The sequence below is a fragment of the Zootoca vivipara genome, chromosome 1, assembly GCF_963506605.1.
Source record: "Zootoca vivipara chromosome 1, rZooViv1.1, whole genome shotgun sequence".
NCBI lineage: Eukaryota > Metazoa > Chordata > Lepidosauria > Squamata > Lacertidae > Zootoca > Zootoca vivipara.
Window position 1 is genome coordinate 50,159,387 of NC_083276.1, and position 15,481 is coordinate 50,174,867.

Sequence of the window (15,481 nt, forward strand, 5' to 3'; positions counted from 1 at the left end):
ATGCATTTTGGCAAGCAAATTTTCCTGACTTTTTGCACAATATTTTAACTACTATGCACATTTTTAATATGCATATTTTGTTGGGAGAACTCCCATTGCAAAATTCTGAGGAGTGTGAATTTTGAAGGGCAGCCGCATTTCCATCTGTGCGTTGGTTCAGAAAGTTCAGATTAGGAAAGTTCACACTTAAAATGCAAACCATTTTATTTTCTCCTCCATCCTTGTCACAATCCTGACCTGTCACACATTCCCGTTGTGCGCCTTATGAGGGGGTCACTGCCCAAAGCCACCCTAAACCTGAACTTCGTGCTCCGAGCCTTAAGATTCACGACAGGAGCTTCCCAGCTCTGTGCTTACATGTGGTGCTGTGAGGAGAGGAGAAGAAGAGATTGCTGTGGAGGAGCGTGCAGTAGGGCGGACTGGGCTGGAGGGAGGGAGGGATCTTGGGCTCTGAGATCCGTCACTGTCACTGCCGTGGCTGCTGGGAGGAGTAGGTGGCATCTGCACCAGGTCATCTAATGCGGGAGATACAAAGCAGAGGTTAGCAGACAGTAACAGCGCACTGAGTCACGGACAGCGAAGGAGAGAAAGTATTTGATGAGAGAAGAATGGGAACAAAAGAGTGCGAGGCACAGAACAACAAGGCAGTAAGAAAGAGACAACGCATATTAGGAGAATCATAGGAATTATAGACTTGGAAGGGACTGCAAGGGTCATCTTGTTTAACCCCCTGCAATGCAGGAATCTTTTGCCCAACGTAGGGTTTGAACCCATGACCCTAAAAAAACAGGGAAGGTTACATGAAGACAACAACACTAAAACATTTCACTGAACACAGATTTTTTAAAATGAAGCAGGAATAAATTAAGCTAGGAAGACTGCTTTATGAGCTCTGGCAATAACGGTGTATTAAGGCTCATGAGAGAGGTTTGCGCTAAATCGTGGGGTGGATATTTTATTATCTCCTATGCAACAGGTCCCAGGTTCAGTTCCTGGCATCACCAGCTAAAAGGATTTCCCATACAAAGACAGACTTCCAGCAAGATCTTGGAGAGCTGCTGTCAGTCAAGTAAACATAAATGGTATAGATGGCTCAGTGCCGTGACTTAATATAATATGGTGCCATCATATGAATATTTGGTGTTGACCACATCAAGGTCCTAAATGAGAAATAATTATTTGAGATATGTTGCCTTTTGATATAATATGCAGCTTGGCTCACTTGCTTAATTCATCTGAAGCAAATTGTTCTGTGCACACCATTATGCACAGGGCATGTTGTGATCTGTATTGTGTGGCGCAATTTGACAAGGGGCTGATAGGTGAATATTCCTATCTTTGTGCAGTGGTTTGGACTTGTTTTCATGTGGTACTGTGAGCTCTAGGATTCTATCAATGCAAGCAAACTTTGATTATCTTGAAACAGCAGGAAATGTTTGGTCTGGGGTGCAAGCTTGAGCCACTTGGACTAAGCACCAAAATAACTGGATTCTTAATGATGATTTGTTGTTATTGCCATTCATTCACATTGTTCCATCAGTGATGCACAAGTCAATTCACAAAATTCAGTAAGATGGATATCTGAGTTCAAATCCAGATAAAGGGGGAAATGAATCAAGGAAAGGAGTGGAGGGGGTGGGAAAAACCACTCTTTGTTCTGTAATGGTTGGTTATGTAGAGCATGTGGATGGCTTTCCAGCTCCTCTGAGTAATTGGTTCCACTGCAGAACTGCTCCATTTTGCTGCTCTTAGCATCGCTTGCCAGCCTCAGCTATTTAGCTTTCCTGACGCCGTTTTTACAAATCTGAGCTGCTCGTCCTTGGTGGCCTGTTTCTCTTCCCATTGCTTATGCATGTCCTTTTTTATTTTCATCTCTGCTGTAAGTATTTTTGTGCTGTCGCAGTGTCTTTTTAAGATGCCTCCCACTGGAATAATTTGTAGCCTTATCAACTCCATCTTTAGGAACTCCCACCCATCCTGGCATCCCCCCCCCCAATCTCCAGTCATAAAATCTTACCCATTAAAGCCTATTACAACCAGTTTTTCTGAAGCCCAAGGTGAACCCACTCATCTTTAACTTTATATAAGATCATGAATTCCATTGTGTGACAGTCACTCCCCCCCCCCCAAATTCTTTTGGACAAGTTATATTCTTCAATTGCTCCTTTCCTATCATGAGAGTTGTCCCAACAAGTCTTCTGGAACATACTCCCCTTGTACCTTCCACCAGAACCTGGATTTGTTAGATGCTGCCTCTCCTCCTTATTTAATGAACTGCTGATGGAAGATGCTGAGCTTGCTAAAAGTCACATTTCAAAAGACGCCTGTTTTGCGAGGGTAAATAATGAGCTGAGCATTTAAGAGGGCCTAATATTTTGTGTGAAGCATTGCTTGCTTACTTGAATATGAGTGCTTAGTGCCTAGGGGGAGGATATTACATTTTAGAGCAAATAAATAAATGTGCTCATTTGTTCTGAGCAGACCCCTCTGTGGTGTGCTAATGACTGCCAAGCTGCATTCTTGGTGTCATTACCCATCTGGAAACAAAACTGAGATCCTTTACAGTGATACCAGATACATAAGAACTGGCACCATACGCTAATATCCTTCTAATGGCTTGCCACTAAATGTCCTATACAAAATGAAACAAAAAAACTTCAAAATGTCTGACTGTAACAGAAGCCCTGCTGGATCAGACCAAAGGCCCCTCTGTTCAGGCATTCCGCTTCTCAGAGTGTTCAACCAGATGCCCATGGGTAGCCCAGAAGCAGGGCTGCTATTCAGAGGCATAGCGACTCTGATCCCAGAGACAGAATACAGAACAGAGCTGGGGAACCTGTTGCCCTCCAGATGTGGTTCGACTCCAGCTCCCACTGACACCAGTAGAAGTTGGAGTCCAACAACATCTGGAGGGCTAAAGGTCCCCCATCCCTGATATAGAATATAGCTATCATGACTTAATAACCATTGCTAGCCTTTGCTGCCATGATCTGCCTAATCCTTTTCTAAAGTCCTCAAAGTCAACAGTCTTGTGGTAGCAAATCCCATATGTATGGCGAAGAAGTATTTCTCTGTTCAGCACCTGTTTAAAACATTTTTGTTTAGGCAAGTTTATTTAGACATGTATTTCAATCTGTTTTTGCTTACTGTTGATTTCAATTATCCTTTGAATGTTTTAAAACACCTGTTTTTAGCTGTCTTCTACTGATAATTTTAATGTGGCTTTGTAAACCACTTAGAGGTGTTATTTCAATTCAGTAGTATATACATTTCGTTTTTTAAAAAAAATAGTTATTTTGTTTAGCAAAGGGTAGTATATCCTTTCTCTTGGTGGGCTACTCACCCTCAAACAAAAAGAAGCCTGCTGAGAAACAGCATTGGCGTCTTGGGTTTCACAGCCAGCTAAAGGTTTTCCCAAGCTCCAGGCACATTGTCATTTGCATTTCACAGGTACACTGTTTTTAGTCAGTGCCATGCGACTATGAGAAAGCCCACTAAGGGAGGCATAGTGCTGCTAGTTGGATAAAGCACACAGACACAAGACTCATGAAAGCACTAATACTGTACTTGGAGAACTCAAGTAATTGTGCCCTGTTAACAATTGTTTCTTGCATTCTCATTAGGTTAGTTAAGCAGCATCAGCGGATTACAATCCCACACATCCACAGCCGACATCACTCATAATAACCTTTGTGGCCTGAGGAAGGAGAGAGAGACGCTTTAGAAGCTTGTGCTAATGGGTTGGTGGAGGATCCACTCTGCAAAAGATAGTTTTTTAAATAATGAGGCTGGAGGCCTGATGAAAGCGACCTGTAACTATTTTCTTACCTGCTGGTACATTTAGAAATTGGTTCACCTCTCTGGGTTCAGCTTTGATTACAGGTTGGGGCATCATTTCTATGGGAGCCTGTATGTAAGAATACAGAATGCAACAGTTTGATTTTGCAAAGGCAATTCTTGCGTGACTCTACCCTGCAGATTAACAGGTTGCTTTACCATGCAATGTAGACTCACAAGGTGCAAAACATCATACTGCAACCCATCATTTGCTTCTTATTTTTACTCTGGCCTTTGATAGTTAAGGGTTTTTTTTATGCGGGACACACCTCTTCTGCTGAATGTATATCAATCTGCTCCATTTGAGGTCAGTTTTACAGGTTTTATAATTGCAATGGTATTAGCCATTTCTGTATTGGATATTTTATTGTTACCTGTCCTGGGACCTTATGATGAGAGGCAGGTAAGAAACCATATGAATGAATGAATGAATGAATGAATGAATGAATGAATGAATGAATAGGTGGGTTCATTCTGAGACGATGCAGCTCTGCACAGCTATGGTGTGATTTCTGACCCCCTTCTGGGTGCCAATGAGGCCTGCACTTCTTTTTCTAATGATGTAATTCTGTGTCATGGGTAGACACAGAGAGCAGCAGATCCTATGAGTACCACAATGGATGGAAGAAATTCTCAGATGCAGGGATTGGAATTATTAGACACTGTGGCATTCAGCCCAGCAACCGTGAAGGTCAGGCATTGATACTCTGCTCCTTGCTCCAGCCTCTGGTCAGAAGAGAAAATGGTGGACAATTTGAGCTGGGATGCAGCTACCACAGACCAGAATTCTCTGGGAAACCATGTGATTCTGAAGGGCCAATCCCATGCTTGCTGTATGTGTCATGTTCCCTCATTCTGCACTGCTTGAAAAGAAGTTAACACAAAGGCCAGGCTGAAGGCCAGGGCTGGGGAATTTGTGGCCCTACAGATGTTGCTGAACTACAGTTCCCATTATGTCTGACCACCCTGACTGGGACTAATGGGAGGACTCTGCACGAGAGTATCCCTATGGACTTCCAGGCTGGTTCCTTGCCTGCCTGCTGCCTCCTCTGCTTTGGGTGCTTGCCACCTCTCCAGCCATTGGAAGCTGGACTTTTTCAGCAGTTGCGTATTGTACATGAAAAGCCTTTTGAGCTATCATTGAGCTATGGAGCTTTCTAAATGCATGGTAAGAGTGCAGAAGGTGCAGGTCAGTTGGTAGCTAACCTACTCTGAAACAAAACTTATAGTGAATACCAGCATGCCCTGTGACTACGGCCATAATCCTCCTTGTTTTGATGACAATTATTTCTCAGCCCTCCAGTTGCCCTTCTTCTCCATCTTATCAACTTGCATACCAAAAGCCAGCTGCTCAAAGACAAGCAAAAACTTTTTTAAAAAGTTGTCTCCGGGGAAGTCACAATTCAAAACAAGAGTGTTTTGCCAAGCATCATGCAGGTGCGCTGCCAGGGTGCATAGCACAGGTGGCATTCACTTTGTGGACGGAATCATATTTGTCATTACCTCCTCTCTTCTCAAGCTCCTTAAAAAAATCCATTTAAACTTTTCCTCCACATTCTCTCCCTCTCTTTTGATCTGTTGTAATTTGAGCTGGGAGTATTTGCACAGCCTTTGGAGATAGAGAACAGCCTCTACTGTTCTCTGGGCCTTCTGCAGGACCACTCAACAGCTGGTTCTGATCAAATGAGACTAAGAGTTAACACGAACAGCACTTAGTTCCCAGCTGCACCAATGCAATCCTCTTACCAGCATCCCTTTCCCACCAAAGGCATACACACACACACACGCACACACACGCACACACACAACATTAAACAGAGATATTTCACACTGCCTCATACTGTAAACACAGCTCAGGAAGGGAGCTTGGTATGGCTGTCAAATGCACACACACATGCCACATGGATCTGCATTTGCAGACCCAGGGAGTTCAAGCTGTGTAAACAGAGAAGGAAGTTTGTGTACATGTTTGGCTCGAGTAGCTGGCATGTTGCATCCAGTTTCCCTTACCCAACATAAGTGAAAGGAAGATAACCCATGCTAGGCTTTACAACAGATCAGGGTGATCACTCACTTTATTCCAGACAACAGGAAGAACTGCAGGCCAGGGTTGGGGAACCTATGGTTCTCCCAATGGTACTGGACTTCAGCTTCTATCATTCCTCACAATTGGCCATGTTGGCTGGGACTGATGGGAATTGGAGTCCAACACCATCTATGGAGCTACAGGTTCCTCACCCCTGTTGTAGGTAATGTAAGAAAAACCTAATGCTGCCTCTGACCTTACAAAGCACCCAGCAGTGACAGTTACAGTCTAACAGGTCCTTTGCCAGCCTGAGGGGCAGTTATCACTATATACGATATCACTATATCACTATACAGTATGTGATATAGTTAGGTACGGTAACTTTAAAATCTAGATTTCATGGTTTCATGGGTGGAGCCTTCTTCAGATGGTGACACGTGTTAACACACTGCTTTCAACCCAGGGTGGGTTTGGCTGCCTTCTGGCTCATACTACTGAAAGCAGCCGAGGAATAATTTAAATTTCTATACATTCCTTCATCGGAGGATCATAGGGCATCATCTGGATGGCAGTTTCCTCCCATGACTTATTTAACGCTGCAATGCTAAACCTTGAACAAAAGCAGGAAGGTACCACTAGGAAAGGGTACCAATTGGTGCAGGAGTTTGACTCTATAGATTTATTATTGTTTTAGACTGTATTTTGCCACGGGTCACTTTCATGCAGATCCTACTAATTCTGGGCCTTCCATATGAAATAACAGCTATCAGCAAGAGCAGGCATCCCCAAATTGCGGCCCTCCAGATGTTTTGGCCTACAACTCCCATGATCCCTAGCTAACAGGACCAGTGGTTGGGGAAGAAGGGAATTGTAGTCCAAAACATCTGGAGGGCCGAAGTTTGGGGATGCCTGAGCAAGAGGGTCAGCACTCTGTCCAGACATGCCTTAGGTGTCCTCTGTTCCCTTTTCTCCATTAGTGACTTATTTCAAATCAGTCATAACAAAAATAAGAAATAGCTAGCTTTTATCTTCCACCACATAACAGACCTTTCTTTTGGAATGAAGGGCTTGAAGGAGGATAAGTTGCACCACAACTTGTTATATTGCAGACAACAATGATGCAGCAAACTCACCTCTTCAGGGACTGGCAACCTTTGCAGTGGGTTCAGGTTCAACATGGGTACTGTATTAGCTGGCGGCTGGGTCTCAGGAAGTTCTGGTGCCATGTTCTGCTCCTGTTTCACCAGGATGGAACACAGCTTGTGCTGGAGGGACCACATCCCATTTTCCAGTTCTGAGAAAAGAACCACATCAGGTTGTACTGTAAGCAATGCGGACACGGAGCAATGGATTCAAACTACAAGAAAGAAGATTCCACCTAAACATTAGAAAGAACTTCCTGACAGTAAGAGCTGTTCAGCAGTGGAATTTGCTACCAAGGTGTGTGGTGGAGTCTCCTTCTTTGGAGGTCTTTAAGCAGAGGCTTGACAGGCATATGTCAAGAATGCTTTGATGGTGTTTCCTGCTTGGCAGGGGGTTGGACTGGATGGCCCTTGTGGTCTCTTCCAACTCTATGATTCAATATAAGGTGTGTGTGTCTCTCTCTCCAATGCCTTCTAATTAATACACAGGAAATGTTGCAGTAGGTGGGAAACCCAGTAATCCCAGCAATAAGCTCTGCTGTTTCAGAAGGCAACACTAAAGCCCATCTGCACTATACATTTAAAGCAGTTTCATACCATTTTAAACAGCCAAAGCATTGTGGAAACCAGAGTTTGTTAAGGGTGCAGAAAATTATTAGGGAACAGCTATTCCCCTCACACAGCTACAATTTCTAGAGTTCCCTGGGAAGAAGGATTGATTGTTAAACCACTCTGGGAACTGTAGCCTCTTACTGATGATGCATGGTATTGTCTGCAAAATGTTATTCCACAATAAATGTGTCTTAAAGACACATTTGGTCTCTGTGTTGCTTTTGCTACAGCTGGTTAAACAGGGCTACTCTTCCGAAAGAATTGTGGTGGCTACACTCGCCTCACCCCTCATCGCCTCAATTCAATTTGACACTGCTATTTGGTCAGACGCCAGGTGAAATATTTTATATTTGTGGATCCATTGTTGCTCCAAACAACTTATCAGGCATACCATTGTAGAGTCAGATATCTAGTTTTAGCTGAACACGGTAGAAAACTCAACACATCAAGAGCAAAATGTTTTTAAAAGTAAATTCCTCTAGTACTGTTTTTATTTTTGACAAAACAGCTCAAAACAGAACTTGTCAAAATGGACCCTTCCTTACCAAGTGTTCTCTTGTAGTCTTCCCAACAGCTGTTATTTGCAGTAAACAGATTAAAGGTAACGGTAAAGGGTCCAGTTGCGGACGACTCTGGGGTTGCGGCGCTCATCTCACTTTACTGTCTGGTCATGTGGCCAGCATGACTAAGCCGCTTCTGGCGAACCAGAGTAGCACACAGAAATGCCGTTTACCTTCCCACCGGAGCGGTACTTATTTATCTACTAGCACTTTGATATGCTTTCGAACTGCTAGGTTGACAAGAGCTGGGACCAAGCAACGGCATCTCACCTTGTCGCAGGGATTCAAACTGCCAACCTTCCGATCGGCAAGCCCAAGAGGCTCAGTGGTTTAACCCACAGCACCACCCATGTCCCAGGAAACAGATTAGTATGCTGCTAATTCCAGGCAGAAACAAGCACATGAATATTACATACAAACTACATGGAAGCTTTTCAGTGCTAGGAACAAGAATGAAAAGGAAATTTTCTTCCGGAAATAGCTCCTGCTTGAAACCCAGGAAGACCTCTGCCAGTCAGTGTGTAGACCATAATTAGCTGGACCAATGGTCTGGTTTTGTATAAGGCAGCTTCCTATGTTCTTCCTGAAAAGGTCTGCAGGTGCTCCCATTGCAAATTGCTGGAAGCACTTATCTGCTTCTTGTCTGCTGCATTCATTTATTCAGCAGTAACTGCACCTGCACTGGCTTCTGAAATATGTGTGTTAGTAAAGTGACCACAAAGGTTCCTTTAAGAAAAAAAGCAAATACAGTACTGTAACAATGCTTAATCTCATGTTGTATCTACAGCAGCAACATGAACACATCCAGCAACATTTACTATTATGGTTGTTCTACAGTATTGGGAATGGAAGAGAGGCGACAAACTAGCATTTTGTGTATGGAAAAACAAGAGAAGAGTTAGTTTAGCTACAGTTTAGGCTTGGTCACAAGTTATCCTGCAATATGTTATTATACTGTTACTTAAACTTTCACTAAATAATAGCAGGCTTGGATCTCAATGGTGTCTTACATACCGTGTTTCTCCAAAAATAAGACACTGTCTTATATTTATTTTTCCTCAAAAAAACCACACTATGGCTTATTTTCAGGGGATGTCTTTTTCCCCCTCCTCCTGCCGCGGCCTGCATTGCTGCTGCGCCTATCACTATGTCTTATTTTAAGGGTATGGCTTATATTCCTTGAATACTTAAAAATCCTGCTATGGCTTATTTTATGGCTACGGCTTATTTTTTGGAGAAACAGGGTATATTAACCATGAGGTTCCAAGAATATACATGTCCTAGGGTAGAGAGTAGAAGGCATTTACAGCAGAGAAATGAAGCAATGCACCCACTCCTCCTTCACCACGGTCTGCTCTAAATTCGTCTTCTAAAGTGGTTCTTAATTAAAGCAAACAAACTGCACCAGGGCTCAATTAACTTAATGTATTTATTTATAACCCAGTTTTTCAGTTGAAAAGACTGTCAGGGCACTTTACAGATTTTTTTGATTTTTTTTTTAGACAATCCTTGCCCTCAGCCTCACAATCTCATGGCACAAAGGGGGGAAGAGAGAGGAAGAAAAAAGCAAACTCAGGCACCAGTTCTTAAAATTACTCAGTTTGCATACCAAAAACCAGCTGGGGTGGACACAGTGTGTGGAGAGGAGGAGCCAAAAAAAGTCTCTCAGCAGGGGCAAAGCAATGGCTCAACTCCCAACCCTGGAGCCTAATGTGTTTGTATGTAAAGATGTGCAGGAAGTACAGTCAATTCCTGTACTTCTTACCTATTGATGATCCTGGGGATTGAATCAAGAACCTTTTGAACCGAGGCTTGGACTACCCTCATGGGCTATCTGGGGCAGGTTGCCATGAATGAGACCATTTTAGAATCATAGAATTGTAGAGTTGGAAGGGACTACAATGGTCATCTTGCCCTATCAGCTGCAATGCAGGAATCTTCTGCCCAATGTGGGGCTCAAACATATAACCCTAATATTAAGAGTCTCATGCTCTACCAACTGAGCTATCCCAGGAGAAGGATAGCATTATATGCTTATTGCTCAAAAGCTCTCCAGGCATAGAAGGAAAAAAGGGTGTGCATGCAAAATAAGAAGGTGTTGTGATCTATCCGGATAGGCCAGGCCTAGTATAAGTATTGCCTGTAACAGTGGGGAGGGGTATATTGAAAATGAGCACAAATTGTCACGTACACACACTGCTTCCCTTCCCTTGCTCACTTATTTATCCACATAGTAAATGCTGTTAAATGGAGTTGGACAGTTGCATTTACTCTGTAATAAGTACTGCCAGATCCATTGTGGAATTAAATTTACTTATTGCTAGTTTGGTGTTTGTTTGTTTGTTTTAAAGCAGACAGTAAATTGGTTAGTTTACTTCTTTAACAAAAAAGCAAAACCCTGCTTCAGAAAGCAGTACAGCCAGACAGTACTTTGAGTACAACTCAGTTGAATACCGCTTATTAAGCCAAAATAGATATTTAAATAGTCTTTGCATGCGGGCGGGCGGGGGGGGGGGGAGATTAATGCACAAACAGGGCAGACTTATGAATAAGCACAGGCAAAACTGACATGGATCAGAAACAGACTAATTTGTCCATCCCCAGATGGCTGCACCCTGCTGTGCTAGGAGCGCCAAGAGAACTGGCTTGAGCAATCTCCCCTGGACACTCCGCATGTAGTCAGATACTTGGAATGTGTGTGTGGTAAACACTAGGGACTCGTAATCTAAAGATATTTGGGGGGAGGACCCATTGATTCTCCAGTGCAAGGGTACTGGAGATGAGTAGTCAGGGAAAGCTATTAACTGTACTATCTTCTTTTCTCATCTGAAGTGTGCATGCACATGAAAGCTCATACCAATGACAAACTTAGTTGGTCTCTAAGGTGCTACTGGAAGTAATATTTTTATTTTGTTTTGATGCTTGCTGCAGCATGCAAAGAAACTTATAGTGCTCCATACTACAGAACTGTTCCACTGTTCCTCAGTGCCATAGTCTCCCACCTTTGCTATGAAGAAATGCACTTCAGAATGAAGAACTGTAGCAGAACCCAGAATCAGCTAGCGTACCCAACCGCCCCGTCCCTAACATTTGGCAGAACAAGACTGCCGCCTCAGGCAGCTGATTCTGGGTGTCATGTAAGGGCAGCCAGTTGTTAGTTAATTTCATCTGCACTGTTAGGGAGACACATCATCTGCAGGATGTTCTGTCTCAGCTGCCAAAATAAATCGGGTACTATACACCTTGATTTGAGAGGGGGGAACATTTGCTGTTCCTCCTCAGGCAGCAAGGGTTAGCCTTGTGCACATGGCTTCTGCTAAGACACAAGATTATTAGCCATCCTGTTTTACTGATGTTCTCCATCTTGAGTAGGAGAGGTTTGTTCTGAGCATAAGCCCATAGAGGAAGCTCACAACATGCTGCATTATGTATGAAAATATTGCAATTCCCAAAATGTACATCTTGTAGATCGGGGAGGTCCTAGGAGCGTACCACTGGAGAGTACCTTATCTTCCCAAGCATGCTGGCATACACTCCCTCACACACAGTGAAAAGTGGTACAAACCCACAGACAAGGTTTGGCATACGGCAAGCTCTTTCTCTAGATCAGCCCTGATCATTCCATTTTAAAAGATCTACGGACGAAGGGTGGTATACAAATTTAATAAATAATAAAAACAAAACTAAAAGAAGGATCTACCAAAGGGGGGGGGAGGGAAATTTCTCTGCCTCTTCTCTTCTTAATGTTTGGTATCACTCAGCATGGATAATCCCTAACCACAGCAGGGAAACCTATTCCCTGCTTTTGCTGAAAAGAAGGCTTTTCTTCTCTTGTATATACTGAATCTGTGCCATTCTCTCTTCAGGCCAGCTGCTGTCCTTCAACTGCTGGGACACCCACATGGTCCCACAAATTACAGGATCCTCTGCTGGGGTTGCTCTAAAAATATCCTGGCATCCTGAATTATCCGAAAATGAATTGTTTTAAAAATAGGCTCTGAAATGACTGTTCCTCTCCGTCTCCTACCGAGAGATCTGCGGGTAAGTAAAAAAGCCACTTAGTCTTCCACACGCGCCAGTAAGCACTGGCTGCAGGCAGCGGCTTCCACTGTGTCTACTACGCCCAAGCCAAAAGTGCCAGGAGAGGCACAGAGTTCTGTGCATCCACACCCAACAACCCAAGAGACCCTTTTCTCTCCTGCTGCCAATAGAGAGCACAAGTTGACATGTTTTATTAGACCTCCTTCTTGGAACGGGGATGCATGAATTTTACAGAACTTTTTCCAGACAGGTTGCAGCAGGCCAGGCCTTGACACAAGAGGAGGAGCTTAGAGTTAGGTCAGTGGTACAGCAGAAGCTCCCAGGCTCAATTCATGGGATTCCCAGGTAGTCTGAAACCCTGGAGAGCCTCTACCAGTCAGTGTCAACAGAACTAGACTGGGCAATGTTTTGCCTCAGGAGAAGGCAGCTTCCTAGAAGTACTCATCAATTTGATGTCAGAGGCTGTGTGAATATTGAGATGCCCCACAAGTGAAGAAGGGGATCTCTACCACTGAGCTGTGGTCCTTTGCCATTGAACATCTGAAAGGAAACCCACATATATAACTGTACACAATGTGTGCACTCTTGTATGTGAGGGACTCCATTTGCTGTTCAATAATGGCCTAGGCCCAGTGTACATGAAGGAGCATCTCCACCCCCATCGTTCAGCCCAGACACTGAGGTCCTTCTCAGAGGGTCTTCTGGCGGTTCCCTCACTGCGAGAAGTGAGGTTACAGGGAACCAGGCAGAGGGCCTTCTCGGTGGTGGCGCCTGCCCTGTGGAACACCCTCCCATCAGATGTCAAGGAAATAAACAACTATCTGACTTTTAGAAGACATTCTGGCCCATTTGGGGTGCTCCATCACATCTAGACTTAGTTATATTTCAAACCAAACATTCTAATACAGATCCTAACAAAACTTGCTGGAGTCCATTCATTTCCCCTCAATATGGTTGTTCATTCTTTGCCCGGACATAGGCAAATGGCTCTTAAAAGTTTCACTGCCAAACAAATCTTAAACACCACCATTATTTTTTCCTGCACTGCCTCTATTGTATAACCACATTGATGATTTCTTTAAGTCTGAGATGGATGGAGACATAGATAAAGTGAACCAAGAGCCCAGCATATATCCCCAAAGGAGCTTACTAGTTCAATAAGGCTCAAAGCAACAAGAACTGGGAACACATTGTAATGTTCAGTGAATAGTATGCTAGTGGGAGGTCATTTTCTTGGACCAGATCCAGTATGGAAACAACTAACTCTCACACTAAATGACGATAAAGCAGTAAGTTTTCTCTTTCCCTCTCTTAAAATAGTGGGTTAGTGACTCTTACTGAGTCATGAAGCCAAAATCCCTGTTTAGTCTGTTGTTGCAAGCCCTGATTAAGAAGCAAAGGTCATTGTTAAGTCTGGTATATATTTTCATATAACAGAGCTCAGTTCTTATTTGAAATGGTCAATTTCTGTTTCTTCCATTACTGCTGCTCTGAGCAAAGGACACTTGGTAAGCAAGGAAAGCTGAAATTGGCTTTCTTTAGTTTGCTGCAAATCACAGCATAATCTTACACATGTTTACTCGGGTGTAAGTCCCACCGTGTTCAGTTAGGATGCTCCCTAGTAGGGATACACAAAACTGTCAAGTTTGCTTCCTCTCTGTTTCTAACTTTTCCAATCTTAAGTTTAGTTCCTCTTATTTCCACATCAGTTCACAAAACATTTCTTTTTAAAGTTCTTATGAAAATTTGTTAGCAGTTAATGTGTCTTTCCCCTAATATATACATTTCTGCAAGTATTTCCCCCCCCAAATATAATGCATTTTGCATGTTCTTTTCATTGGTATTTATTTTTGGATTTTATTTTATTTATTGCATAAGATTTATATACCGTACCACATGATTGTAGAAAAAAATCTCATAGTGGTTTACAAAAAAGAGAAAAACAATAAAATTATCACTAAAAATGTAGTCCTAATTTAAAACATACAGAAGGTTAAAACCACAATAAAATAGACTAAAACAAATTAAAACTCCCACAAACTTTCTAAATGTCTGGGTAGGCTTGTCTAAATAAGAATGCCTTCAGCAGACACTGAAGGAATACAGTGAGGGTGTCTGCCTGATTTCAATAGGCAGGGAGTTCCAAAGATTCAGTGCCGCCACACTAAATGATAAAGTTCTTACAGATGTGGTGCCAGTGTTATGTGGCACTTGTAAAAGTGGCTGAGTTGGCACATAAATATGTTATTCACATTTTCCCATAGTATATGCATTTTATGCACATTATTTGTATGGAGAATTGCAAAATGTATGAATTTCAAAGGATAGTTGTTTGCCAGTTTATACTGTTTCAGGGAATGCAGATTAGGTAGGATCGCATAGTGTGGTTATTACTGCAGCCTTATTTCCTTACGAGACAAGAGGGTCTTCTTAAATGAGCAATGCAAAGAAATAGAGGAAAACAATAGAATGGGGAAAACCAGAGATCTGTTCAAGAAAATTGGAGATATGAAAGGAACATTTCATACAAAGATTACCATAATCAAGGACAAAAGTGGTAAGGACCTAACAGAAGCAGAAGACATCAAGAAGAGGTGGCAATAATATACAGAGGAATTATACCAGAAAGATATGGAGGTCTCGTACACCCCAGGTAGTGTGGTTGCTGACCTTGAGCCAGACATCTTGGAGAGTGAAGTCAAATGGGCCTTAGAAAGCACTGCTAATAACAAGGCCAGTGGAAGTGATGATATTCCAACTGAACTATTTAAAATTTTAAAAGATGATGCTGTTAAGGTGCTACACCCAATATGCCAGCAAGTTTGGAAAACTCAGCAATGGCCAGAGGATTGGAGAAGATCAGTCTACATCCCAATTCCAAAGAAGGGCAGTGCCAAAGAATGCTCCAACTACCGCACAATTGCGCTCATTTCACACGCTAGCAAGGTTATGCTTAAAATTCTACAAGGCAGGCTTAGGCAGTATGTGGACCAAGAACTCCCAGAAGTGCAAGCTGGATTTCGAAAGGGCAGAGGAACCAGAGACCAAATAGCAAACATGCGCTGGATTATGGAGAAAGCTAGAGAGTTCCAGAAAAATGTCTACTTCTGCTTCATTGACTATGCAAAAGCCTTTGACTGTGTTGACCACAGCAAACTATGGCAAGTTCTTAAAGAAATGGGAGTGCCTGATCACTTCATCTGTCTCCTGGGAAATCTCTATGTGGGACAAGAAGCTACAGTTAGAACTGGATATGGAACAAC

General features: G+C 42.9%; 1 protein-coding gene across 2 annotated transcripts in view; it reads right to left on the reverse strand.

Moving 5' to 3' along the window:
• The window catches only part of CREB3L1 (cAMP responsive element binding protein 3 like 1), an 81,927-nt gene that overhangs the window by 18,288 nt on the left and 48,158 nt on the right, over positions 1-15,481 (reverse strand). For both annotated transcript variants that reach the window (XM_035115505.2, XM_060274576.1), the window contains exons 3-5: positions 6,997-7,157; positions 3,829-3,907; positions 358-515 (exon numbers count right to left, since the gene is read on the reverse strand). In XM_035115505.2, the coding sequence (XP_034971396.1) occupies positions 358-515; positions 3,829-3,907; positions 6,997-7,157 (398 nt within the window). The remainder of the gene's footprint in view (positions 1-357; positions 516-3,828; positions 3,908-6,996; positions 7,158-15,481) is intronic.